Consider the following 27638-nt stretch of genomic DNA (forward strand, 5'->3'; position numbering starts at 1 on the left):
GGGGGGTGGTTATATAACCTACAATCTCCCATCTGAATAAGGGTAAATTGAATTCACACAGGGAAATCCTCTGGGGCCATTCCCCTTTCTTCATATTTCCAGTCTGCCTGTTCTTCTCTCTCAGCTCAACAGAACTGAACAGAATTTCTTGGTGGGGTGTGAAGAGGCAGATTATTCTCTTTTTAGGCTATTGATTTTAGGATCCAGACAATCTGGGTACAAGTAGCAGCTCTGTCTTTTCTTCACTGGGCAAGTCACTTAACCTTTGGGACTTGTTTCACCATCTATCAAATAGGGAAACCATGTTGTTTTATTTTTTTTTATTTTTATTTTTTGAGACAGATTCTCACTCTGTCACCCAGGCTGGAGTGTAGTGGCGTGATCTCATTTCACTATAACTTCTGCCTCCCGGGTTCAAGCAATTCTCATGCCTCAGCCTCCCAAGTAGCTAGGACTACAGGCGCATACCACCATGCCCAGCTAATTTTTGTATTTTTCTAGAGATGTGGTTTCACCATGTTGGCCAGGCTGGTCTCAAACTCCTGGCCTCAAGTGATCCACCCCCGTCAGCCTCGTAAAATGCTGGAATTACAGGCGTGATCCACCGCAGCTGGCAGACCATGTTGTTTTAGAAAGCCTTGATAGACAATAAGGAAAACTCTTTGTTCATTATTTAATTAAGGTAACCCTAATTAATCAATTAAATTTTTTTAATTGACACATAATTGTACAAATGTGTGGGGTACAGTGTGCTGTTTCGATACATGCATGCAATGTATAACAATCAAATTCAGGTAATTATTATATCCATTAATAATTGTACATATTTGTGGGGTATAGTGTGATGTTTTGATGCATGTATGCAATGTATAACAATCAAATTCAGGTAATTATTATATCCATTACTGAGACATTTGTCATTTCGTTGTGGTAAGAACATTCAAAATCCTCTCTTCTAACTATTTTGAAATATGCAATGTACTATCATTAACTACAGCCACTCTACTATGTAATGGAACACTAGAATATTAATAAGCAAAGTAAGCTGAAGATTTAGAAAACAAGATAAATAAATCAATGGAAAGGGTTTGTTCAAAAAGTTGTTTTCTACTCAAGATAATGTTAAATAACAATAATCAAAGATTACCTGTGTTGGTGTATCAGAACGTTGCTGTATCAAATTTAAAAAAAGAAATAAAAAAGAACTTTGCTGTAGTGTGTCGGGGTGTGTGTGTGTGTGTGTGTGTATTTGGAAAGTCTAAGGTGTAGGGATCACCCCTGAACCGCAGTCTCTGGAGGGGAACGTCTCCTCTAGCACAATTAGTGATTGCGCTCCTTAATAATCTAGAAAGTGATTCACTACCTTTTCAGCACCAAATATTTTCAAAGCCTTAATGTTCTGAAATTAACTTCGTGGATATCATATCCTACCCACATATGCTATTTATCAAAATTCAATGTCCTTTTCATGCGACTGTATTCTCAGACTTGGAAACTGAATCCCTCAAGGTATCTGTAGGTTTGGGGAATGGGGTTTGGCTGGCTGAGCCGAGGCATCCTGTGTCCAGAAGTGGTGGAAATTCTGGGAAAACTGAGTGACTCACACACAGTGCCACCTTTTGTCTCTTGGATCTGCTGCTAGAATGTCTTTCTTGGAGTAGAGACTCAGCTCAGCCCATCTCCTTTGACTCTCTTAGCTTTCACCTCCCCATCCCATTCTGATCCTCACCCCCCAGCACTTAACACCCATTCAGGACTAATCTCTTAACCATCTTGCAGTGGTGGTGTGTGTGTGGTGAAGGTGGTCGGTTGTGAGTCTGGTTTTCTGATTCAGACAGGAAGGGAGAGAGCAAGTACTCTTAGAACAGCTCCCCTCACCATCCCACCTCCAGATAGGAAGCCAGGAGTGGAGGAACTTGCACTAAAAAGTAGAAGCAAGCTAAAGAGGAAAAATAATTGCAGAGGACTTGAGGCAGAGAAATTCAGAGCATGGCAGATTATGCCAGGTATTATGTGATGGAGACAGAGGTCAAGATTGAGAGAAAATAGAAGTGCACAGAAACAGAACCAGAGCGAGATCAAAATAGAGATGAGGCCAGGCTTGGTGACTCACACCTGTAATCCCAGCACTTTGGGAGGCCGAAGAGGTGGATCACCTGAGGTCAAGAGTTCAAGATCAGCCTGACCAACATGGTGAAACCCCGTCTCTAATAAAAAATACATGCGCGCGCGCGCGCGCGCACACACACACACACACACACACACACACACACACACAAATTACCCAGGCGTGGTGGCAGGCACCTGTAATCCCAGATACTCAGGAGACTGAGGCAGGAGAATTGCTTGAACCCGAGAGGTGGAGGTTGCAGCGAGCCGAGATCGCGCCACTGCACTCCAGCCTGGCAACAAGAGCGGAACTCTGTCTCAAAAACAAAACAAAACAAAACAAAACAGAGATGAGAGATTCAATGAGTCAAAGACAATGTCAAGGAGGACACAGAGACAAAAGACAATTCAAAGAAACAGACAGAAGCAGATAGAAACAGAAAGAATAAGACAGGAAAAAAGTTTCAGTGACACAGAGAATGAAAAAGTGACATATGACTGAGAAGAGAATCAAGAGGAACCCAAAGAGTGAATGCACCAGTGACTCAGAAAGAAATCCAACTAGACAAAAAGTTGGAGATGGAGATGAACAAAGAGAAAGGCAAAGAAACAAAGAGATACAGAGACAAGAGACAAACCCAGATCTAAGTGGGATAGAGAGAAGGAGATTTGTGCTCCAGAGGGTGTGTGCATGAAATGGAACCTGGGTCATTTTATGCCTAGTCACATGCCCCTCTTTCTGGGACTAAGAAATGTAATGCTGCCAGAATTTTTTTGTTTTTTGTTTTTTGTTTAGAGATAGAGTCTTGATCTGCTGCCCAGGCTGGAGTGCAGTGGTATGATCTTGGCTCACTGCAACCTCCACCCCCCGGGTTCATTCTTTGTTTCATTTTTATTTTTAATGTTTTTGATTTAAAATTGGGGTTCTTTTTGTCATTTTTTGTTTTGTTTTGTTTTGTTTTTTGTTTTTTGTTTTGGAGTCTCGCTCTGTCACCGATGCTGGAGTGCAGTGGCGCGATCTCTGCTCACTGCAACCTCCGTCTCCCAGGTTCGAGTGATTCTCGTGCCACAGCCTCCCCAGCAGCTGGAACTACAGGTGCACGCCACCACGCCTGGCTAATTTTTGTATTTTTAGTAGAGACGGGGTTTCACCATGTTGGCCAGGAAGGTATCCATCTCCTGACCTCATGATCCACCCACCTCAGCCTCCCAAAGTGCTAGGATTACAGGCGTGAACCACTGCATCTACCCGGCCTTAAAATCCGTTTTAACTGGTATAAGTTATAGTGACTCCTGCTTGCTTTTGGTTTTTGTTAGCATGGAATATCTTTTTCCATCTATGTACTTTCAGTCTATATGCACCTTTACAGGTAAAGTGAGTTTCTTATAGGCAGCATATAGTTGCATCAAGTTTGTTTGTGTTTGTTTTGTTTTTGAGACAGAATATCTACTAAACATACAAAAAATTAGCTAGGTGTGGTGGCGGGCACCTGTAGTCCCAGCTACTTGGGAGGCTGAGGCAGGAGAATGGCATGAACCCAGGAGGTGGAGCTTGTAGTGAGCCAAGATTGCACCACTGCACTCCAACCTGAGTGACAGAGCGAGACTGTCTAAAAAAAAAAAACATGTTGTTCAGGCATGGCAGCTCATCCCTGTAATCCAAACACCTTGGTTGGCTGAGGCAGATGGATCACCTAAGGTCATGAGTTCAAGACCAGCCTGGCCAACATGGCAGAACCCCATTTCTATAAAAATACAAAATTTCTAAACCCCATTTCTATAAAAATACAAAAATTAGCCAGACATGATAGCGGGTGGCTGTAATCCCAGCTGTTTGGGAGGCTGAGGCAGGACAATTGGCTGAACCCAAGAAGCGAAGGTTGCAGTGGGCCAAGATTACACCATTGCATTCCAGCCTGGGTGACAGAGCAAGACTCCACTCAAAAAAGAAAAAAAAAAAAAAAAAAGTTGTTCATCCTGTCATCTATCCAACTTCTTTCCCATCACTGAACTCCAAGTCCTGCCATTTTCCTGGTAGGGAGGAACTTCATGGCCATGGATGTGAGTTATCCAAACACTCAGAAAAAAAGAATCTTGACTATCTTCTCTTCTTTGACCTTCTTCACTCTATTTCAGCCAACATTCCCACAGCCACCCCCAATCCTTGTCATCACTCTAAAATGTCAAACACAGACATTTCATTCTCTGACCACAACCACTGGTACCCCAACTCCCCCACTGCTTCATTGCCAATAGCCTGAGGGGTACACTGGCCAGTCTTTGGTTAAGGTTCCAAAGAGTACAAACACTACAGAAGGTCAAGTCTCCCTCCTATTAAAAGACTTTCTTCTAACATTTTGAAACCTTTTGTTACATGTTTACACAGAAGTATTTGAAGAAACACAAGAGATTACAAGCAGTTTTTCTAATGTTTCATAAAGAAAAACAAGCGGGACCTGGCAGTCCAAGTGGTGGTTAACAGCGCGAAATTTACATTCACAGCCAGGCGTGGTAGCTCACGCCTGTAATCCCAGCACGTTGGGAGGTCAAGGTGGGCGGATCACCTGAGGTCAGGAGTTTGAAATCAGTCTGACAAACATGGTGAAACCCCGTGTCTACTAAAAACACAAAAATTAGCTGTGCATGGTGGTGGTAATCCCAGCTACTCAGGAGGCTGAGGCTGCAGAATCACTTGAACCCAGGAGGCAGAGGTTGCAGTGAGCCAAGGTCGCACCATTGCACTCCAGCCTGAGCAACAAAAGCAAAAGAGCAAAACTCCATCTCAAAATATATATGTGTGTGTGTGTGCGTGTGTGTGTGTTTATGTATATATATACGTATATGTGTATGTTTATGTATATGCATATATATGTATACGTGTGTATATATATAGATATGTGTGTGTACATATACATATATATACCGTCACACAAGACCATACTAAGACTCTACCCTCATTAGCTGTGAAATGCAGAACCAAGTCACTTACAACCGACTTTTGGGTCCTTGCCTAACTCATTTGCAAAATGGAGATGATAAAGCCAACCTCACGGTCTTGGCAATGAGTTTAATTAAGATTATGCTCATAAAAAGATTCCCACAGTTCTGGGGTTTTCTTCAAGCAGATAAATGGAGCTGGGCTAGGACTGTTTTAATCCAAACACAGACGAGCGCAGGAAAATATCAGATGTTCAGCTGTATGCAACATGGCCCACAAGCCTGCATACAGACACCTGAATGCACACATGAAAACATCCACATACTTATATGTAGTCACCCAGTTGTGAATGTGTACACACAAATATGAATATGCAGCATACATTTTGTTTCACACAGAAATGCACATCGTAGACACTCCTAAATCATGTGTACACACATGCTGTATGCAGAGACACACACAAAAATTGGCAAGCATTGAGAAACCGTGGCACACCCCGTCAGGCACACACACACATGTGCATGTGTAGACATAAGTTGGAATGGATACCCATTATCAAACACTAACATACACCCCACAAAGCCTAGTGCACACATAAATTCATGTATCAACAGGGACATACTGAAACATACATGCACATAGACACTACAAGCATGCACCCAGAATGACACACAGACAGTTGTATAAATGAGGAAAACATGGCAAAGGAGAAAGAGAAAAATAGAAAGACAGGATCCAAGACAGACAGGTGGGCAAAGTCCTGTGCAGGGCTCCAGGGCCAACCAGAATGACCTGAGAGTCTAATGCTGGCCTGTCCTTCTGCAGACACTGCCGAACTCAGCACCACGCTCCAGGAGGCCATGAAGGGTTAATTTCCTATTCACAGCTCCATGGGGTAAATCTTGGCTGTGCTGAGGAAGGGATGGGGAAACAGGTTCCCAAAGACTCTGTCCCTTTCCTCCTTCCCAAAGGAAAAGATTTGGGAGCTTTAGACTAGAGAATGTAAAAGCAGGGAAGGTGCTTAGGGAACATCTCATCCATCCATTTCATCCTACAGATTAAAGAGAACAACTACTATTCGTTGAACACTTACTTCCATGTACCTCATCTGCATTAACACATACACTTCTCCCCTAAATAGCCAAAGAGGTAGGAGCTGTTCTTGGCTCCATAAGGCTCAGAGAAATGAAGTCAGCTGTTCAAGGCCACACAAAAAATAAAAGATAAGGTTAGGATTCCAATCCAGGCCTAAATCATTGTACCATCCGTCCAGAAAGGGAAACTCAGGCCCAGCAAAGAAAAGGGATCTTCCTGGGTTCGCCACTAACTCACTCTGAAAGCCTGTACCCATGTCACTGCGACAAGTCCCTCTCACATCATTTCAGACACCATTCTCTCACTCTATGCTCCAGGGTAATCAACAAGTCCAACATCGATTGACCTCTATGTGCACAAATACTGGAGTTCTCCCAGCCTGTCTCTCCCCAACCCTCCGTGGCCAGGTCATGGCAGCCTGCTGACCACTCAATGCCCTTCCCTGTGCCAACATCACTGAGAAACAAACTCCCCAAATGTCTGTCTCCCACCTTTTTAAGAAACAAGAAGGAAAAGGAGGGGCCAGGCCCAAGTGCAGGCTGGTGACCAGGATTAGAGGGATTGATATCTGCCCAGCTGGTGTTAATCCTCCTTCCCACCTCTTGCCCTCCAAAATCAACAAACAACTTTTCTCTCTTCACCTTGTTCTCTGACCTTTGCTCCCTCCACACAGGTCTCAGAGCTCAGCATCCCAGAACACTTTCAGGAAGATGTCAGTCCTGGGGGTGCCAACCTCACCCACCACCCCTTGTCCAAAGTTGGTGACCCTGAGGACAGGTGCAACCCTCAAGGGTCCAAACATCAGAGCCTGTCCTGTGGCCCTCTGGAGCCCCTCTCAGGGTCTGGCTGAGGCTCATCTCAGGCCCACATAGGACCAATCTCAGCACCTGCCTCATGCTCACGTCAGAGCTCACTGGAACCAACCTCAGATCCTATATGGTGCCACTCTTATACCTTCCTGAAGCAGGACACTCTTATGCCCTCAATGACACTTGAGAGAACACAAAGAGCCCTCTTGGCACCAAACATCACTTTAATATTCTCCTGGTGTCAAGTTCAGTGCCAACTTCTTTCCCATCCTTGAGTACACCTGGGGGCAGTCCCAAAGCCAGCACGATGCCTCCCCTCCCTGGCCGTACCTGAGGCTGATATCAGAACCTGCCAGTGTCATCCCTGTGTCCACTGCTGATGTCAGTCTCAGCACCCACCTCCTGCTAAGCCTGGCCCGCACTTGACTCCCAGGGTGATCTACGCCAGTCAATGAAGGCGGATCAGGAGAGAGTTCGCATCCCAGCTCCCTCACTTACTCCCTGTGTGACCTCACTCAAGAGGGTTTATGGAGTCTAGATCTGCTCATCTTCAAAATGAGGATGATGATGAACCAACCTCATTGTTACAAAGATTCAACCAGGTCATACACACCTAGACTTGATCTTCCCATATGCGACCGTGCTCACCAAAGGGTAACTGTCCTGTTTACTAAGGAAGAATTTCCCTGAGGGAAGCACAGGAGGCTACTCATCCCTTCTCCACTCCCATCCACCCCAGGCTCTGCCTCTGTGCCTAACACTGGAGTTTACCCCAATCTCTTCTCTTATTGTTCCCTCTGCCTGCTAATAGGGGTAACCCCTGACAAAGCAGGAATCACCCTTAAAGGAGATTTAACTCACCCTCAAATATGATCTTCTCTTCCTAAATACACCCTTTCCACTGGCAGGAAAATCAAATCCACAAAGTGGAACTAAGGACGCAGAGGAGGAGAGATGGGAGTTCAGGGCCACTCACGCACGTCCCCTGCCCACGGTCTGTTTTCTGTCCTCTGTAGACCCTTATATAAAATGAGAAACATAAATAACAATAATAATATTAATAGGGATGATACAATCAATCTAGTGGGTTTTCCTAAGGATCCGGGTTGGAAGCCAGTGGAGGTCTTTGTAAATTCCAACCCTTGGGACACTTGAGTTTTTTCCACCATTTGGGGGTTATTACTATTTCTCCACACCTGGCCAATCCCTCTGCCAACTGATAACTCGAGGCGCTCTTCTCCAAGTGTGGGGAAAGTTCCCCTGAAATACGGATCCGGTCTTCCAACCCTTTCCCAACCAGAGATGGGCAGTGGAGGTTCTATGGCACCCATTCTGGCCTCCCTCTGAGGTTCCAGTGAGGATTCTGTGCATCAAGAGACAGCTCTGGGCCAAAGCAAAATCGTCAGACCCTGGGCTTTCTGGGAGGAGCTGCTGGGCTTGCTCCTCCTCCCAGAAACTCCACACCCACACCCTGGGTCTTCCTAGCCTGAAGTCTCTCAAGTCCATATGTCTGGAATCCCCTTTCCTGAGACCCTTAACCCTGCATCCTCCTCACCAGAAGACCCCCAATGCACAGCCACACTTTTGTCTCACCCTAATAAATCCCAGACCTTTGGATTCCTCTCCCCTGGAACCCCCAAATCCACAACTTTTAGGTGTATTCTCACTCTCAGAACCCAAATCCAAAGCCCAAGTGCTCCCCTGTGCAAATATTCCAAACTCCTCAGTTCTACAGTTTATCTGTTGCCCCCTCCTAAATCCACAGCCCTAGGGCACCCTTCCTGAAGTACCACAGATTTAGTCTGGAGGCCCCCTCTCTGTTCAACTGCCCTGGGGTCCCCCTCCTCCTCCCTTGTTGGCTGTGTCCCAAGCTAGGCGGGATTCATGGTGGGGGGTGTAGTGGGGAGGTGAAATGAGGTGATTGTGTAATCTGCCAAAGTCCACCCCTCTTTTTCAGGCAGTATAAAGGCAAACCACCCCAGCCGTCACCATCTATCATCCCACTGCCACCATGCTGGCCTCAGGGCTGCTCCTGGTGGCCTTGCTGGCCTGCCTGACTGTGATGGTCTTGATGTCTGTCTGGCAGCAGAGGAACAGCAAGGGAAAGCTGCCTCCGGGACCCACCCCATTGCCCTTCATTGGAAACTACCTGCAGCTGAACACAGAGCAGATGTGCAACTCCATCATGAAGGTGTCCCAAGGCAGGGAGATGGGTGGCACAGGGTGGGGGCTGCCCAGCTGGCTGGGGCTTTGTGGCGGGGATTGACCACTGTGGACCAGAGTCTCAGGAAAGGGAGTTTTGGAGATTCATCATCACGGTCCTAGTCAGGAAAGACAGGATCTTGGGATGTCCAGCTCCCTGACTGTGAGAACCTGGGGACGAAGGATCCCAGTACTTGACATCTCCGTGCTGGGCCCATTCAGAGTGGGAGCTGCTCCCTCTAACCTCTCCCACCCGCCTCCATCAGATCAGTGAGCGCTATGGCCCCGTGTTCACCATTCACCTGGGGCCCCGGCGGGTGGTGGTGCTGTGCGGATATGATGCCGTCAAGGAGGCTCTGGTGGACCAGGCTGAGGAGTTCAGCGGGCGAGGCGAGCAGGCCACCTTCGACTGGGTCTTCAAAGGCTATGGTGAGGGGGTGCCCAAGAGGGGGAAGGTGGCCAAGAGAACACAATGGTCTCAGTGTCCCCAGCCTTCTCCCTGACTCTCCTGCCCACTGGAGGCTATGGCAGAGACCCCGGTCTGGTTTTATCTCTCCATCTCCCTTCATTGTGGCCTCTCCATGTGTATCCCTCAGCTGTCTCCAGCGTCCCTGTCCTGATTCCTCCCTGCCTCTTTCTGCCTCCATCTCCTTGTTCTCTCTCACTGGAGTCTCCTCTTTCCCCTCTCTCCATCTCTGAGGACATCCCGGGTTTCTGTTTTCCAACCCTGGTCCTCTGTCTTCATTTGTCTTTTTGTCACTCTCAGCTTCTGTGCTTCTCCGTGTTTCTCCTCTCTCCGCTTCCCTCTCCCACTTCTTCCTCTGTCTTAGGATTTCATGGTATTCCGACTTCCACATCTCCAGCCTCCATCTCCTGGTAACAGTTTCTCTTCCTTCCAGACCCTCTCTGTTTCTGTCTCCGTATTTTTTTCTCTCCTTCAGCTCAGCTTAAGAATCTTTCACCATTTTTATTTCCTCCTCCCAGATCTCCCCATATCTCACTTCCCCTCCCTCCATCCTCTTCCTCCATCTCTCTCTCTCTTTCTCTCCCCCCTTCCTTCCCTTCCTCCATGGAGTGTCCCCCTATTCCTCTGTTTCTCTGGGCATCTGTCTGTCTGGACTTTCTGCTTCTCTTCTGATTCTCTTATTCTTTCTACCCGGTCAGTCTCTCTCTCTCTCTCTCTCTCTCTCTCTCTCCTTTCTCTGAGTTTGCAGCTCTCTTGGGCACTCGCGCTGAATCCATCTCTCTCCCACCCCACTCCCTCTCTGCTCCACCCTTGGGGAGCCCCCTGAAGCTGGTCTGCTCCTGCCCCCGCCGCCCCCTGACCTCTCTCCACCCCCACGTTCATCTCCCCAGGCGTGGTTTTCAGCAACGGGGAGCGCGCCAAGCAGCTCCGGCGCTTCTCCATCGCCACCCTGCGGGACTTCGGGGTGGGCAAGCGCGGCATCGAGGAGCGCATCCAGGAGGAGGCGGGCTTCCTCATCGAGGCCCTCCGGGGCACGCATGGTGAGCAGGGAACCCCGAGTGCGGGGGCAAGAGCAGGAAAACGCCCAGGGCTAGGGACCCGCGCGCGCGCGTTCTGCCTGAGGATGGGGACTCGGTGGGGAAAGGCCCCCGCACTTCCAGCCCTGGAGTCTGGCGCTGGGAATTTGGCTCAACAGGGCCCTGCCTCCGGGAATTCTGACTCTCCCCAGGCCTCTGAGTTGACTCTCTCCCCAACCCTCTTCTCCGGCCACATCTGCAGGCGCCAATATCGATCCCACCTTCTTCCTGAGTCGCACTGTCTCTAATGTCATCAGCTCCATTGTCTTTGGGGACCGCTTTGACTACGAGGACAAAGAGTTCCTGTCACTGCTGCGCATGATGCTGGCAATCTTCCAGTTCACGTCAACCTCCACGGGGCAGGTAACCGGCTGCAGACCGGCCCCTGATGCCCCTACTGCAACCTGTCAACTGCTCCCCTACCTGGAGACAGGTGCCCCAAACTCCCACCCCCCTCCAGACAGTGTCCCCTCAAATCAGCCCCCAATATTGGACAACTGGGCAGTTGCACCAGAACCCAGGATGGGTGCCCAATACCCAGTTTCCAAGGATACCTGAAAAGCTCAACAGATGCTCCCCAGAACAGAGCCTGCCGGCAGGATGCAAGCCCTCAGCTCAGCTCTCTCACCTGGGCACGTGTTCCCATCCCCAACTTAACTGTAATTTGTAACAGGGGCTCCCTACCCTGTTCTTCTGAATATTTTATCACCTGGACAAGTGACTGCCTCAACCCACCTCCTGCATACCTGAACACCTGGTGCTGCAAAATTCAGCCCATCATAATCATTTCACATCTACACAAATGTCCCAAATTAGCCCACTGGAATATCTGGCCAAGTGCCCTCTACTTCACCCACTTAAATACCTGAAAACATCAACAGCTGCCCTAACCAACACCCTAAATACATAAATATCTTGACAGATTATTCCCCAGACACCCAAATAAGTGTTCCCCAACACTTTCCAATCACACACCCTACAGAGGTGGCCCCAATGCATCCCACTTGGATAGGTAAACACCTGAACAGGTATCCCCTCCACTTCAACATCTTCACCAGCCCCGCTTTAATACCTGAACACCTGAACAAAAGCCCCCAATCCAGACCCAATAAATATCTGGGTAGTTGTCTCCAACCAAGCCCACTTGAATGCCTAAATACCTAGACAGATGACACTCCCCTCATACCAGCCCCACCTGAGTAACTAAACACTTGAAGAGGTGTCTTCCAACTCAATTCCACTTGAATATCTGAACACCTAGATGTGTGCTCCAATCCAGCCTCATTTAAATACCTGAAACCTAGATATATGCCTCAGTTCTTCTCACCTAAATTACTAGACCATGGCCCTGGCACCTAATCCACGTGAAAACTGAGATATAAGTTCCCATCCAACCCCACTGAAATACCTAAACACCTGGACAGATGCCTTTAACTCAGTTCCTTCCTTGCTATGAAATAAGTCCCATTCCCATCAGCTCCTGGCCCCTGACAACTGTCCTTTCCTCCCATCCTCTCTCTGCAACCCCAGCTCTATGAGATGTTCTCTTCGGTGATGAAACACCTGCCAGGACCACAGCAACAGGCCTTTAAGGAGCTGCAAGGGCTGGAGGACTTCATAGCCAAGAAGGTGGAGCACAACCAGCGCACGCTGGATCCCAATTCCCCACGGGACTTCATCGACTCCTTTCTCATCCGCATGCAGGAGGTACACCGCAGCAGCCAGTGCGGGGAGGTGCAAAGCCAGGCAGGGGGAAATCAGACTGCTAGTGGGGTGGGCAGAGAACACAGGCCCATTCAAATTAGTCCTCATCATAATAATCCTCACAATTGGCCAGGCGCGGTGCCTTACACCTGTAATCCCAGCACTTTGGGAGGCCGAGGCAGGTGGATCACCTGAGGTCAGGAAATCGAGACCAGCTTGGCCAACATGGTGAAACCCCCTCTCTACTAAAACTCCAAAAATTAGCTGCGCATGGTAGCGCCCAGTGGGGCAGAGGTTGCAATGAGCCAAGATCACGGCACTGCACTCCAGCCTGGGTGACAGAATGAGACCCTGTCTCAAAAAAAATTAATTCTTTTAAAAGTAACAAATGAGCCTGCATGGCCATGTACATGTGCAGTTCCAGCTACTCAGGAGGCTGAGCCTGGAGGATTCCTTGAGCCCAGGAGTTCGAGTCCGGACTGTGCAACTTAGCAACACCAAGTCAGTATAAGAAAAAAAAAAAAATGACAGCTAAGTTGATAATTAAAGGACAGATGCTCAGCAAGGTAAAGAAGCTGAGAAGGAAGAGCATTTTGGGCAAAGCCAGCAGCTAGGGCAAGGGCTGGAAGCTAGGGCGAGTCTGGTAGATCTAGGGTCCCTCTTTCCATTTTTGGTCTGAATCGAAGAGAGGTAGATCCAAAGGAAAAGCCCTAGAAGGGCCCTGAGGGCAAGAGGAGTGAGGTTGGTCTAAAGCCCCCTCTCCCTGCAGGAGGAGAAGAACCCCAACACGGAGTTCTACTTGAAGAACCTGATGATGACCACGCTGAACCTCTTCATTGCGGGCACCGAGACCGTCAGCACCACCCTGCGCTACGGTTTCCTGCTGCTCATGAAGCACCCAGAGGTGGAGGGTAAGGCTGGAGGGGGAGGGAAGTGGAGGGCCCCAGACGCTCAAAACTCCACTGACCCTGGTGCAATGTCCCCACCTGTCCCAGATCCCAGGTGGGACATGCTTTGCTGTCCACAGACAGGGCAATATTCAGCTGACAGGCATCAGCTGAGTCTCACTAGTTCATAAAATATTGAAAATGTCTGCAGTGATTGGTCAGTCACTCCTGTCCCAAGCCCACTGAGTGCCTCGCTACCCGCTCCTCCGGATCATCCCCTGAGTTCCTCTCTGTGCTTCCCCTGTGATTCTGGCATAGTCTGGTTAACAGGATTCTACTCCAACAATGAGAATGGCTGAGGTCTGTTATGAATGGTCTACCTCTGTATCATATGTGGAGACATGTCATCCACCCCGTTTTACCTATTCAGACTATCATCCCTGCCCTGAGACCCCTAGATACCTAAACACATTCCCCCTCCTCCCCAAGCCAAGGTCCATGAGGAGATTGACAGAGTGATCGGCAAGAACCGGCAGCCCAAGTTTGAGGACCGGGTCAAGATGCCTACATGGAGGCAGTGATCCACGAGATCCAAAGATTTGGAGACGTGATCCCCATGAGTTTGGCCCGCAGGGTCAACAAGGACACCAAGTTTCGGGATTTCTTCCTCCCTAAGGTGCTATCCTCCCCATCCCCCCAGACTACAGGGAGTTCCAGCCCCTCTCTGTGTCTGCAGCATCTCACCCCCATTAGAAGCTTTCTAGACCCTGTCCCACTCCCTCAATCAGTCCAAAAGGACTTCCCCCACCACCACATCCATTCCACCTTCCCACTTAAGAGACTCCTGAGTCCTGCATCTCCCCAGACTCTTTGTGTCAGGAGAATCAACCCCATGTTCCCAAACTTCCTGTCTTAAGAAACAGGAGCCCCCTTTCCATTAGGCCTTTTGCTTTAGGGACACAAGTCTCAGGTCCCCCAAACACCCGGCCTAGCAGGACATGGACCCCATGTCTCCCAAATTTCCTGTTTCAGAGACATGAACCTTCTATCCCCCAAAGCTCCTTTCTCAGAGGACCCCAACTCCTTCATGCCTGCCACTTCCGCTTACGTGGGGCACCCTAGTTCCCCCTCCAGCCCCTGTGTACTTTTACCAATCCCCCAACCCGCCTCATCACACACACCTTCCTCCTCCCTCCCAGGGCACCGAAGTGTTCCCTATGCTGGGCTCCGTGCTGAAAGACCCCAGGTTCTTCTCCAACCCCCAGGACTTCAATCCCCAGCACTTCCTGCATGAGAAGGGGCAGTTTAAGAAGAGCGATGCTTTTGTGCCCTTTTCCATCGGTAAGAGACTAACTACTGTTTGCCGCCAGGCCACTGCTCACACCAGCAGGCGCCTCCCTCACCCAGCTCCCCTCTCTGCGGTGTAGCCTGGTATTTCNGGTGAGGGGGTGCCCAAGAGGGGGAAGGTGTCCAGGGGGACGGGATGGTCTCGGTGTCCCCGGGCTTCTCCCTGCCTCTCCTGCCCACTGGAGGCTATGACAGAGCCCCCTGTCTGGTCTCTCTCCCCATCTCCTTTCATTCTGGCCTCTCCCTGTATGTCCCTCAGCTGTCTCCAGTGTCCCTGTCCTGATTCCTCCCTGCATCTCTCTGCCCCTCGTTTTCTCTCCTCATTCCACCTCACTGGAATCTCCTCTTTCCCCTCTCTCCATCTCTGAGGACATCCCGGGTTTCTGTTTTCCAACCCTGGTCCTCTGTCTTCATTTGTCTTTTTGTCACTCTCAGCTTCTGTGCTTCTCCGTGTTTCTCCTCTCTCCACTTCCCTCTCCCACTCCTTCCTCTGTCTTAGGATTTCATGGTATTCAAACTTCCACATCTCCAGCCTCCATCTCTGAGTAACAGTTGGTCCTCCTTCCCAGTCCTCTCTGTTTCTGTCTCTGTATGTTTCTCTCTTCTCCAGCTCAGCTTAAGAATCTTTCACCACTTTTATTTCCTCCTCCCAGATCTCCCCATATCTCACTTCCCCTCCCTCCATCCTCTTTCTCCATCTCTCTCTCTCTTTCTCTCCCCCCTTCCTTCCCTTCCTCCATGGAGTGTCCCTGTATCCCTCTGTTTCTCTGGGCATCTGTCTGGCCTTTCTGCTTCTCTTCTGATTCTCTTATTCTTTCTACCCGGGGTCGGTCGATCTGTCTCTCTCTCTCTCTCTCTCTCTCTCTCTCTCTCTCTCTCTCTCTCCCCCTCCCTCACTCTCTTGTTTCTCTGACTCTGAGTTTGCAGCTCTTCTGGGCACTCCCGCTGAATCCATCTCTCTCCCACCCCACTCCCTCTCTGCTCCACCCTTGGGGAGCCCCCTGGAGCTGGTCTGCTCCTGCCCCCGCCGCCCTCTGACCTCTCTCCACCCCCACGTTCACCTCCCCAGGCGTGGTGTTCAGCAACGGGGAGCGCGCCAAGCAGCTCCGGCGCTTCGCCATCGCCACCCTGCGGGACTTCGGGGTGGGCAAGCGCGGCATCGAGGAGCGCATCCAGGAGGAGGCGGGCTTCCTCATCGAGGCCCTCCGGGGCACGTACGGTGAGCAGGGCACCCCGAGGGGACGGTTGCAGGAGCAGGAAAACGCCCAGGGCGGGGACCCGCGCATTCTGCCTGATGATGGGGACTAGGTGGGGAAAGGCCCCCGCACTTCCAGCCCTGGAGTCTGGCGCTGGGAATTTGGCTCAACAGGGCCCTGCCTCCGGGAATTGTGACTCTCCCCAGGCCTCTGAGTTGACTCTCTCCCTGACCCTCTTCTCCGGCCACACCCGCAGGCGCCAATATCGATCCCACCTTCTTCCTGAGCCGCACTGTCTCCAATGTCATCAGCTCCATTGTCTTTGGTGACCGCTTTGACTATGAGGACAAAGAGTTCCTGTCACTGCTGCGCATGATGCTGGGAAGCTTCCAGTTCACAGCAACCTCCGCGGGGCAGGTAACTGGCTGCAGCCCGCCCGTGATGTCCCTACTGCAACCTGTCAACTGCTCCCCTACCTGGAGACAGGTGCCCCAAACTCCCACCCCACTCCAGACAGTGTCCCCTCAAAATCAGCCCCCAATATTGGACAACTGTACAGTTGCACCGGAAACCAGGACGGATGCACAATACCCAGTCTCCAAGGACACCCGAATAGCTCAACAGATGCTCCCCAGAACAGAGCCTGCCAGCAGGATTCAAGCCCTCAGCTCTGCTCTCTTACCTGGGTGCATGTTCCCATCCCCAACTTAGTGTAATTTCTAACAGGTACTCCCTACCCAGTTCTTCTTTTCACATCTACACAAATGTTCCAAATTAGCCCACTGGAATATCTGGCCAAGCACCCTCTACTTCACCCACTTTAAATACCTGAAAACAGGGACAGCTGCCCTAACCAACACCTTAAACACATAAATATCTAGACAGATTATTCCCCAGACACCCAAATAAGTGTTCCCCAACCCTTTGCAATCACACATCTTACAGAGGTGCTCCCAATGCATCCCACTTGGATACATAAACACCTGAACAGGTATCCCCTCCACTTTAACATCTTCACCAGCCGCGCTTTAATACATGAACACCTGAACAAAAGTCCCCAGTCTGGACCCAGTAAGTATCTGGATAGTTGTCCCCAACCAAGTCCACTTAAATGCCTAAATACCTAGACAGGTGGCACTCCCCTCATACAAGCCACACCTGAATAGCTAAACACCTGGACAGGTGTCTTCCAACTCGACTTCACTTGAATATCTGAACACCTAGATGTGTGCTCCAATCCAGCCTCACTTGCATACCTGAAACCTGGATATATGCCTCAGTTCTTCTCACCGAAATTCCTAGACTGTGGCCCTGGCACCTAACCCATGTGAAAACTTAGATGTAAGTTCCCATCCAACCCCACTGAAATACCTAAACACCTGGACAGATGCCTTTAACTCGGTTCCTTCCTTGCTATGAAACAAGTCCCATTCCCATCAGCTCCAGGCCCCTGACAACTGTCCTTTCCTCCCATCCTCTCTCTGCAACCCCCAGCTCTATGAGATGTTCTCTTCGGTGATGAAACACCTGCCAGGACCACAGCAACAGGCTTTTAAGGAGCTGCAAGGGCTGGAGGACTTCATAGCCAAGAAGGTGGAGCACAACCAGCGCACGCTGGATCCCAACTCCCCACGGGACTTCATCGACTCCTTTCTCATCCGCATGCAGGAGGTACACCCCAGCAGCCAGTGCGGGGAGGTGCAAAGCCAGGCAGAGGGAAATCAGGCTGGGAGTGGGGCAAGCAGACGACACAGGCCCATTCAAATTAGCCCTCATCATAATAATCCTCACAATTGGCCAGACGCGGTGGTTCATGCCTGTAATCCCTGCACTTTGGGAGGCCAAGGCAGATGGATCACCTGAGGTCAGGAGTTCGAGACCAGCCTGGCCAACATGGTGAAACCCCATCTCTACTAAAAATACAAAAATGAGCTAGGCGTGGTGGGGTGCGCGTGTAATCCCAGCTACTCAGGAGGCTGAGACAGGAGGATGGCTTGAATGCGGGAGGCAGAGGTTGCAGTGAGCCGAGATCATGCCATTCCACTCCAGCCTGAGTGACAGAGCAAGACTCTCAGGAAAAAAAAAAAATCCTCACAATCCCAACTATATCAACCACAGCTGTTCCAACCACTGAGCCCTCACCCACAGGCAGGACTTGCGCACGTGAATTAGAATAGCAAGCACTTCTACAGCACTACCATGTGCCAGGCACTGCGTTAAGTGCTTTAAGATAGTCCCCCACTGAACACTCACAACAGCTCTTGAAGGAAGTTCAATTATGGCCCCAATTGTGCAAATGAGGAAACTGAGGCCCAGAGAGTTTAAGTATCTTAACTGAGGTCACAAAGCGAGGAAGCCTTGGTCCCCCAAGCTCAAAGGCTGGTGTCTCTGAGCCTAAAGCTGGTGCTTTTACTCACCATGCTCTGTAACCGTTCATGCCCTGGTTATCAGACACACCTCTGTAGACAGGTGACCTGGCTTTACATTACAGGGTCCCCACCTCCATCTGGCCGTCAGTCTCCCATGTGGGAAGGCTTTAGGGAGTCTGAAGCTCAGGGAGAAAGGATCAAGGGAGGGGATTCCTCCATAGTAAGTTTCAAGATTTTTTAGGGAAGAAATAGGATGCTGTTGCTTAAAATTCTGTGCTTGTATCTCCGAAAAACTCTTTTTTTCTGACTCTTCATCTTGCCATCTCTGTACTACTTTCTCTTTGTCTCCCCTCATCCTTCTCTTTCTAAATATTCCTACCATTAAAAAAGTAACAGACTGGGCAACATGGCAAAATCCCGTCTGTACAAAAACTACGAAGAGTGACTGGGTATGGTGGTGCATGCCTGTAGTCCCAGCTACTCAGGAGGTTGAGGTGGGAGGACAACTTGAGCCCAGGGTGGGCAGAGGTTGCAATGAGCCAAGATCATGGCACTGCACTCCAGCCTGTGTGACAGAATGAGATCCTGTCTCAAAAAAAATTAATTTTTTGTGAAAAACAAGTGAGCCTGCATGGTCATGTGCATGTGCAGTTCCAAGTACTCAGGAGGCTGAGGCTGGAGGATTCCTTGAGCCCAGGAGTTCGAGTCCACCCTGCACAACTTAGCATGACCAAGTCTGTATAAGAAAAAAAAAAAATGACAGCTAAGTTGATAATTAAAGGACAGATGGTCAGCGAGGTAAAGAAGGTGAGAAGGAAGAGCATTTTGGCCAAAGTCAGCAGCCAGGACAAGGGCTGGAACCTGGAGCGAGTCTGGCAGATCTAGGGTCCCTCTTTCCACCTTTGGTCTGGACCAAAGAGAGGAAGATCCAAGAAAAAAGCCCTAGAAGGGTCTCAAGAGCATGGGAAGTGAGCTTGGTCTAAAGCCCCCTCTCCCTGCAGGAGGAGAAGAACCCCAACACGGAGTTCCACTTGAAGAACCTGGTGATGACCTCGCTGAATCTTTTCTTTGCGGGCACCGAGACCGTCAGCACCACCCTGCGCTACGGCTTCCTGCTGCTCATGAAACATCCAGAGGTGGAGGGTAAGGCTGGAGGGGGAGGGAAGTGGAGGATCCCAGACCCTCAAAACTCCCTGAGCCTGCTGCAGTGTCCCCACCTGTCCCAGATCCCAGGACCCTGAGACGTGTCTTGCTGTCCAGAGACAGGGCAATATTCAGCTGATAGGCATCAGCTGAGTCTCACTGGCTATTAAAATACTGAAAATGTCTGCAGTGATTGGTCAGTCACTCCTGTCCCAAGCCCACTGAGTGCCCACTGCCTGCTCCTCTGGATCATCCGCTAAGTTCCTCCTGGTGCCTCCACTGTGATTCTGGCATGACCTGGTAAACAGGATCCTGCTCCAACAATGCGAATGACTGATGTCCGCTATGAATGATCTACCTCTGTGTCATACACGGAGCCATGTCACCCACCCCGTTTTACCTATTCAGACTATCATCCCTGCCCTGAGACCCCTAGATACCCAAACACATTCCCCCTCTTCCCCCAGCCAAGGTCCATGAGGAGATTGACAGAGTGATCGGCAAGAACCGGCAGCCCAAGTTTGAGGACCGGGTCAAGATGCCCTACACGGAGGCAGTGATCCACGAGATCCAAAGATTTGGAGACGTGATCCCCATGAGTTTGGCCCACAGGGTCATCAGGGACACCAAGTTTCGGGATTTCTTCCTCCCTAAGGTACTGTCCCCCCACCCCCCAGACTACAGGGACTTCCAGTCTCTCTCTGTGTCCCCAGCATCCCACCCCCATTAGAAGCTTTCTAGACCCTGTCCCACTCCCTCAATCAGTCAAAAAAGACTTCCCCCACCACCACATCCATTCCACCTTCCCACTTAGAGACTCCTGAGTCCTGCATCTCCCCAGACTCTTTGTGTCACGAGAATCAACCCCATGTTCCCAAACTTCCTGTCTTAAGAAACAGGAGCCCCCTTTCTATTAGGCCTTTTGCCTTAGGGACACAAATCTCAGGTCCCCCAAACACCCGGCCTAGCAGGACATGGACCCCATGTCTCCCAAACTTCCTGTTTCAGAGACATGAACCTTCTATGCCCCAAAATTCCTTCCTCAGAGGACCCCAACTCCTCCATGCCTGCCACTTCCGCTTACCTGGGGCACCCTAGTTCTCCCTCCAGCCCCTGTGTACTTTCACCAGTCCCCAACCTGCCTCATCACATACACCTTCCTCCTCCCTCCCAGGGCACCGAAGTGTTCCCTATGCTGGGCTCCGTGCTGAGAGACCCCAAGTTCTTCTCCAACCCCCAGGACTTCAATCCCCAGCACTTCCTGGATGAGAAGGGGCAGTTTAAGAAGAGTGATGCTTTTGTGCCCTTTTCCATCGGTAAGAGACCACTGTTTGCCGCCAGGCCACTGCTCACACCAGCAGGCGCCTCCCTCACCCAGCTCCCCTCTCTGCGGTGTAGCCTGGTATTTCTCCAGCTTGGAAGTTCCTTTTAAATTCTACCTTTGAGCCACGAGCTGATACTCCCTTAAGTACCAAGCACCCAATACCTGCGCCCAGGCAAAAGGGAAGGAAGCATCTTCCCCCATAGATTTATTTGTCTAGGGTCACACAGCAGATTCTTCAGATCCCTGAAAAGGAGATAATGGCACAGCACAGCAGTCATATTTGCAAGTGTGTCTGGCAGGTAGGGGCATCTAAACCTCCCATTGCTACACCTGGCATGGATCACCCCATCTATGATGGATGCGTGACATTATGCCTTTTTCAAAACCCGTAGAACTGTACAACACAGAGCAAACCCTAATGTAAACTATGGACTTTGGTCAGTAATAATATATCAATATTGGTTCACCATTGTTATATCTCTTATAGAAGGAAACTGAGGCTCAGGGAGGATCAGAGTCTCCTCTGAAAGTCTCACAGGCCATAATATTCCACCTCTCCTCCCTGGGAGAGCCGCAGCTGGAGGTCGGCAGTGGGGCGAGGCTGCACTGAGAGTGGGCTTCACCTCCACCCCTCCCGCCTCTCCCCCTCAGGAAAGCGGAACTGTTTCGGAGAAGGCCTGGCCAGAATGGAGCTCTTTCTTTTCCTCACCACCATCATGCAGAACTTCCACTTCAAGTCCCCCCAGTTGCCTAAGGACATCGATGTGTCCCCCAAACACGTGGGCTTTGCCACGATCCCACGAAACTACACCATGAGCTTCCTGCCCCGCTGAGGGAGGGCTGTGCTGGTGCACAGCTGGTGGGCGGAGCCCGGGAAAGGGCGGGGGCAGGGGCGGGGCTAAGAATGGGGGCAGGATGGGGGAAAGGAAGGGGCGACGTGGTTAGAGGGAAGAGAAGAAACAGAAGGGGCTCAGTTGACCTTGATGATGTCCTTCAGAGCTGGGATGAGAGGAAGGGAAACCTTACAGTATGCTATGGAGACTAGTAATAATAGCAGCTCTTATTTCCTGAACAAGTACCTCCATGTCAGCTTTGTTCAAAAAGCGTTGCACGCTCACCTCACTTAATTGCCACAATCCTCTGCGAAGGGGAACAGCACTCATGCCCATTTTACACGTGACGAAACTGAGGCTCAGAAAGTTGTCTCTATCTGATGTCTCACAAAACGTAAGTGCCCAGAAAATCTTCGAACACAGATCTGTGCCCATAGCCCTCTGGACAGATTCTTAAAAAGCACCCCTTCCTCACGTAAAACAGCTTAGTATAGCATCACATGGCCTGAACATCCCTGTCCTGGGGGTTTTTCCGGAGACCTAGCGGGCGGCTGTCCTACCTTCACTGCACACTTGCCCACACTCTCACCTACTCAGCGCGCTTTGAGTACCAAGGTGCAGTCTGAGCTCACTACCAGGTAAGGCCACTGTCGCCCATCTAGAGTCAGTCCAGGGACACAACGAGACATGAATGGACATACAGAGTCAGTCCATTGACAATTATTATTATTATTTTTTTTTTTTTGAGACGGAGTCTCGCTCTGTCGCCTGGGCTGGAGTGCAGTGGCCGGATCTCAGCTCACTGCAAGCTCCGCCTCCTGGGTTCACGCCATTCTCCTGCCTCAGCCTCCCAAGTAGCTGGGACTACAGGCACTCGCCACCTCGCCCGGCTAGTTTTTTGTATTTTTAGTAGAGACGGGGTTTCACCATGTTAGCCAGGATGGTCTCGATCTCCTGACCTCGTGATCCGCCCATCTCGGCCTCCCAAAGTGCTGGGATTACAGGCTTGAGCCACCGCGCCCGGCCGACAATTATTTTGCAGAGTAGAAGTTTCTATTTTAGTGACATTCTGTCATTGTACCTCTTAAAGAAGTTGAAGTTGAAGGAGAGAACCACTTTCAGAGAATGCCTGGACAACTCTGGATCAGGACATACCATATGCATGTGTGTGATCATGTGCAGGCATGCATGTGAGCATATGACTGCATATTCTTCTCTGTGTATCCATGAAACACATTCCACTATGGGTTTCTGAAGGTGGGGCTCTCCAGATGGATCTGGGGTCTGTTGTAAGACCCAGCTAAGAGTTTCACAATCACCTGCCCACTCTCAAAGAAGTTAGCTTATGTCCCCCTTAGAAGCTTCCTTACAGCGTTCGTGAAAATTAACTCCAAGTTTATTGTAGACCTAAATGAAAAATGAATATCTATAAAACTTCTAGAAGATAACACAGGAGAAAATCTAGATGACCTTAAGTTTGGTGATGACTTATTAGATATGACACCAAAAGAACAATTCTTGAAAGAAGCTATTGATAAGTTGATAAGTTCTGTCATTAAAATTAAAAATTTCTGCTCTGCAAAAGAATTGTCAAGAGAATGACAATACAAGCTACAGACTGGGAACATATTTGCAGGGAACATACCTGATAAAGGACTTACATTAAAAATACACAAAAGACTGTTAAAACTCAACAATAGGAAACAACCCAATTAAAGAATAGGCAAACAATCTGAGCAGACACCTTGCCAAAGAAAATATACACATAGCAAATAAGCATAAGGAAACATGCTCCACATCATATGTCAGTAGCAATTTCAAATTAAAATATTAATGATGTACCACTACCCACCTATTAGAATGGCTAAAATCCAAAACTGACAACACCAAATGCTGACAAGGAGGTGGCTCAACAAGAACTGTCATTCATTGATGGTGGGAATGCAAAATGGTGCAGCTACTTTGGAAGACAGACTGGCGGATTCTTGCAAAGCTAAACATATTCTTACCATGTAATACAGCAATCATTCTCTTCTGTATTAAGCCAAATGAGTTGAAAACGTATAGCCACACAAAAAATTCTGCACAGATATTTATAACAGCTTTATTCATAGTTGCTGAATCTTGTAAGCAACCAAGATGTTCTTCAATAAGTGAATGGATAAATGAACTATAGTATGTTCATACAATGAAATATGGCCAGGTGTAATGGTTCATGCCTGTAATTACAGCACTATGGGAGGCCAAGGCAGGTGGATCAGTTGAGGTCAGGAATTCGAGACCAGTCTGGGAAACATAGCAAAACCCCATCTCTACTAAAAATACAAAAATTAACCGGGCATGGTGGCATATGCCTGCAGTTCCAGCTACTTGGGAGGCTGAGGTGGGAGAATTGCTTGAACCTGTGAGATGGAGGTTGCAGTGAGCTGAGATGGAGCCACTGCACTCCAGCCTGGGTGACACAGTGAGACTTTATCTCAAAAAAAAAACAAAAAACAAAAAACAAAATATTATTTGGCAATAAAAAGAAATCAGGCCACAGAAAGACATGGAAGACCTGAAATGTATATAGCTAAGTAAAAGAAGCCAGTCTGAAAAGGCCGCATACTATATGATTCCAACTATATGACATTCTGGAAAAATGAAACTGTGAAGACAGTACAAAGACAGTAGTTGCCAGGAGTTTAGGGAGGAGGAAGGATGAATAGGTGCAGTTTTAGGGCAGAGAAACTATTCTGTATGATACTGAAATGTTGCATGACATTATGCCTTTTTCAAAACCCCTAGAACTGTACAACAGAAAAAAAAAAAAAAAAAAAAAAAAACCCACTAATGTGAACTACAGACTTTGTTTCATAATAATATATCAATATTGGTTAATCATTGTAACAAAGGTATCATACTTATACAAGATGTAAGGGGGAAAAGGAAGTGTATAGGAACTTTCGTCCATTCCAAGATGGTCGAATAGGAACAGCTTTGGTCTGCAGCTCCCAGCGTGATCGATGCAGAAGACGAGTGATTTCTACATTTCCAACTGTGGTACCTGGTTCATCTCATTGGGACTGGTTGGACAGTGGGTGCAGCCCATGGAGGGTGAGCTGAAACAGGGCAGGGTATTGCCTCACCCAGGAAGCACAAGGGGTTGGGGGATTTCCGTTTCCTAGCCAAAGGAAGCCATGACAGAGTGTACCTGGAAAATTAGGACACTCCCACCCAAATACTGCACTTTTCCAATGGTCTTAACAAACAGTACACCAGGAAATTATATCCCACGACTAGCTCGGCAGGTCCAACACCCACAGAGCCTTGCTCACTGCTAGTGCAGCAGTCTGAGATGGAACTGTGAGGCAGCAGCCTGGCTGGGGGAGGGGTGTCTGCCATTGCTGAGGCATGAGTAGGTAAAAAGCATACAGGGAAGCTCGAACTGGGTGGAGCCCTCTGCAGCTCAGCAAGGCCTGTTGCCTCTGTACATTCCACTTCTTGGGGCAGGACATAGCTAAACAAAAGGCAGCAGAAACTTCTGCAAACTTAAACGTCCCTATCTGACAGCTCTGAAGAGAGCAATAGTGCTCCCAGCACAGTGTTTGAGCTCTGAGAACGGACAGACTGCCTCCTCAAGTGGGTCCCTGAACTCTATGTAGCCTAACTGGGAGACACCTCCCAGGAGGGACCAACTGACACCTCATACAGGTGGGTGCCCCTCTGGGACGAAGCTTCCAGAGGAAGGATCAGGCAGCAATATTTGCTGTTCTGCAGCTTCCACTGGTGATACACAGGAAAACAGGGTCTGGAGTGGACCTCCAGAAAACTCCAAGAGACTTGAAGCTGAGGGAATGGATTGTTAGAAGTAAAACTAATGAACAGAAAGGAATAGCATCAACATCAACAAAAAGGACATCCACACCAAAACCCCATCTGTACGCCACCAACATCAAAGACCAAAGGTAGATAAAAATACAAAGATGGGGAGAAACCAGAGTGGAAAATCTGAAAATTCTAAAAACCAGAACGCCTCTTCTCCTCCAAAAGATCACAGCTCCTCACCAGCAATGGAACAAAGCTGGACAGAAAATGACTTTGATGAGCTGCCAGAAGTAGGCTTCAGAAGGTCAGTAATAACAAACTTCTTTGAGATAAAGGAGGATGTTCGAACCAATCACAAGGAAGCTAAAACCCTTGAAAAAAGATTAGACAAATGGCTGACTAGAATAACCAGTGTAGAGAAGACCTTAAATGACCTGATGGAGCTGAAAACCATGGCACAAGAACTACGTGACACATGCACAAGCTTAAGTAGCCAATTCAACCAAGTGGAAGAAAGGGTCTCAGTGACTGAAGAGCAAATTAATGAAATAAAGTGAGAAAACAAGGTTAGAGAAAAAAGAGTAAAAACAAATGAACAAAGCCTCCAAGAAATATGGCACTATGTGAAAAGACTAAATCTACATTTGATTGGTGTACCTGAAAGTGACGGGGAGAATGGAACCAAGTTGAAAAACACTCTTCAGGATATTCCAGGAGAACTTCCCCAATCTGACAAGGCAGGCCAACATTCAAATTTGGGAAATACAGAGAACACCACAAAGATACTCCTTGAGAAGAGCAACTCCAAGACACATAATTGTCAGATTCACCAAGATTGAAATGAAAGAAAAAATGTTAATGGCAGCCAGAGAGAACAGCTGTGTTACCCACAAAAGGAAGCCCATCAGACTAACAGTGGATCTCTCGACAGAAACTCTACAAGCCAGAAGAGAGTGGGGGCCAATATTCAACATTCTTAAAGAAAGAATTTTCAACCCAGAATTTAATATCCAGCCAAACTAAGTTTCATAAGTGAAGGAGAAATAAAAACATTTACAGACAAGCAAATGCTGAGAGATTTTGTCACCACCAGGCCTTCCTTACAAGAGCTCCTGAAGGAAGCACTAAACATGGAAAGGAACAGCCTGTACCAGTCACTGCAAAAACATGCCACATTGTAAAGACCATCAATGCTAGGAAGAAACTGCATCAACTAATGGGCAAAATAACCAGCTAACATCATAATGACAGGATCAAATTCACACATAAAAATATCAACCTTAAATGTAAATGGGCTAAATGCCTCAATTAAAAGACACAGACTGGCAAATTGGATAAAGAGTCAAGACCCATTAGTGTGCCATATTCAAGAGACCCGTCTCACCTGCAGAGACACACATAGGCTCAAAATAAAGGGATGGAGGAAGATCTACCAAGCAAATGGAAGGCAAAAAGAAGCAGGGGTTGCAATCCTAGTCTCTCATAAGACAGACTTTAAACCAACAAAGATGAGAAGAGACCAAGAAGGCCATTACATAGTAGTAAAGAGATCAATTCAACAAAAAGAGCTAACTATCCTAAATATATATGCACCCAATACTGGAGCACCCAGATTCATAAAGCAAGTCCTTAGAGACCTACAAAGAGACTTAGACTCCCACACAATAATAATGGGAGACTTTAACACCCCACTGTCACTATTAGACAGATCGAGACCGAAGGTTAACAAGGATATCCAGGAATTGAACTCAGCTCTGCACCAAGCGGACCTAATAGACATCTACTGAACTCTCCATCCAAAATCAAAAGAATATACATTCTTCTCAGCACCACACCATAATTATTCCAAAATTGACCACACAGGTGGAAGTAAAGCACTCCTCAGCAAATGTAAAAGAACAGAAATCACAACAAACTGTCTCTCAGACCACAGTGGAATCAAATTAGAATTCAGGATTAAGAAACTCACTCAAAACTGCACAACTACATGGAAACTGAACAACCTGCTCCTGAATGACTACTGGGTACATAACAAAATGAAGGCAGAAATAAAGATGCTCTTTGAAACCAATGAGAACAAAGACAAGATGTTCCACAATCTCTGCGACACATTTAAAGCAGTGTGTGGAGGGAAATTTATAGCACTAAATGCCCACAAGAGAAAGCAGGAAAGATCTAAAATCAACACCATAACATCACAATAGAAAGAACTAGAGAAGCAAGAGAAAACACATTCAAAAGTTAGCAGAAGGCAAGAAATAACTAACATCAGAGCAGAACTGAAGGAGATAGAGACACAAAAAACCCTTCAAAAAAATCAATCCAGGAGCTGC

At 48.5% G+C, this 27638-nt stretch overlaps 1 protein-coding gene across 2 annotated transcripts in view; it reads left to right on the forward strand.

Annotated features, from left to right (window-relative positions):
• Positions 1-21737, forward strand: part of LOC112612112 (cytochrome P450 2A13-like) — a 23467-nt gene extending 1730 nt beyond the window's left edge. Inside the window, exons 1-9 of one of the 2 annotated variants that reach the window (XM_025366232.1) lie at positions 8928-9142; positions 9420-9582; positions 10510-10659; positions 16086-16246; positions 17324-17500; positions 19200-19341; positions 19809-19996; positions 20516-20657; positions 21317-21737. In XM_025366232.1, coding sequence (XP_025222017.1) covers positions 8963-9142; positions 9420-9582; positions 10510-10659; positions 16086-16246; positions 17324-17500; positions 19200-19341; positions 19809-19996; positions 20516-20657; positions 21317-21498 — 1485 coding nt within the window. In that variant the 5' untranslated portion in view covers positions 8928-8962 and the 3' untranslated portion in view covers positions 21499-21737. Of the gene's footprint in view, positions 1-8927; positions 9143-9419; positions 9583-10509; positions 10660-10897; positions 11059-12225; positions 12403-13168; positions 13311-16085; positions 16247-17323; positions 17501-19199; positions 19342-19808; positions 19997-20515; positions 20658-21316 lie in introns of those variants that run through there. The other variant, XM_025366233.1, reaches the window with a different exon arrangement.
• The last annotated feature ends 5901 nt before the right edge of the window (positions 21738-27638 follow it).

Source organism: Theropithecus gelada, chromosome 19 (genome assembly GCF_003255815.1).
Source record: "Theropithecus gelada isolate Dixy chromosome 19, Tgel_1.0, whole genome shotgun sequence".
In the NCBI taxonomy this organism is placed as follows: domain Eukaryota; kingdom Metazoa; phylum Chordata; class Mammalia; order Primates; family Cercopithecidae; genus Theropithecus; species Theropithecus gelada.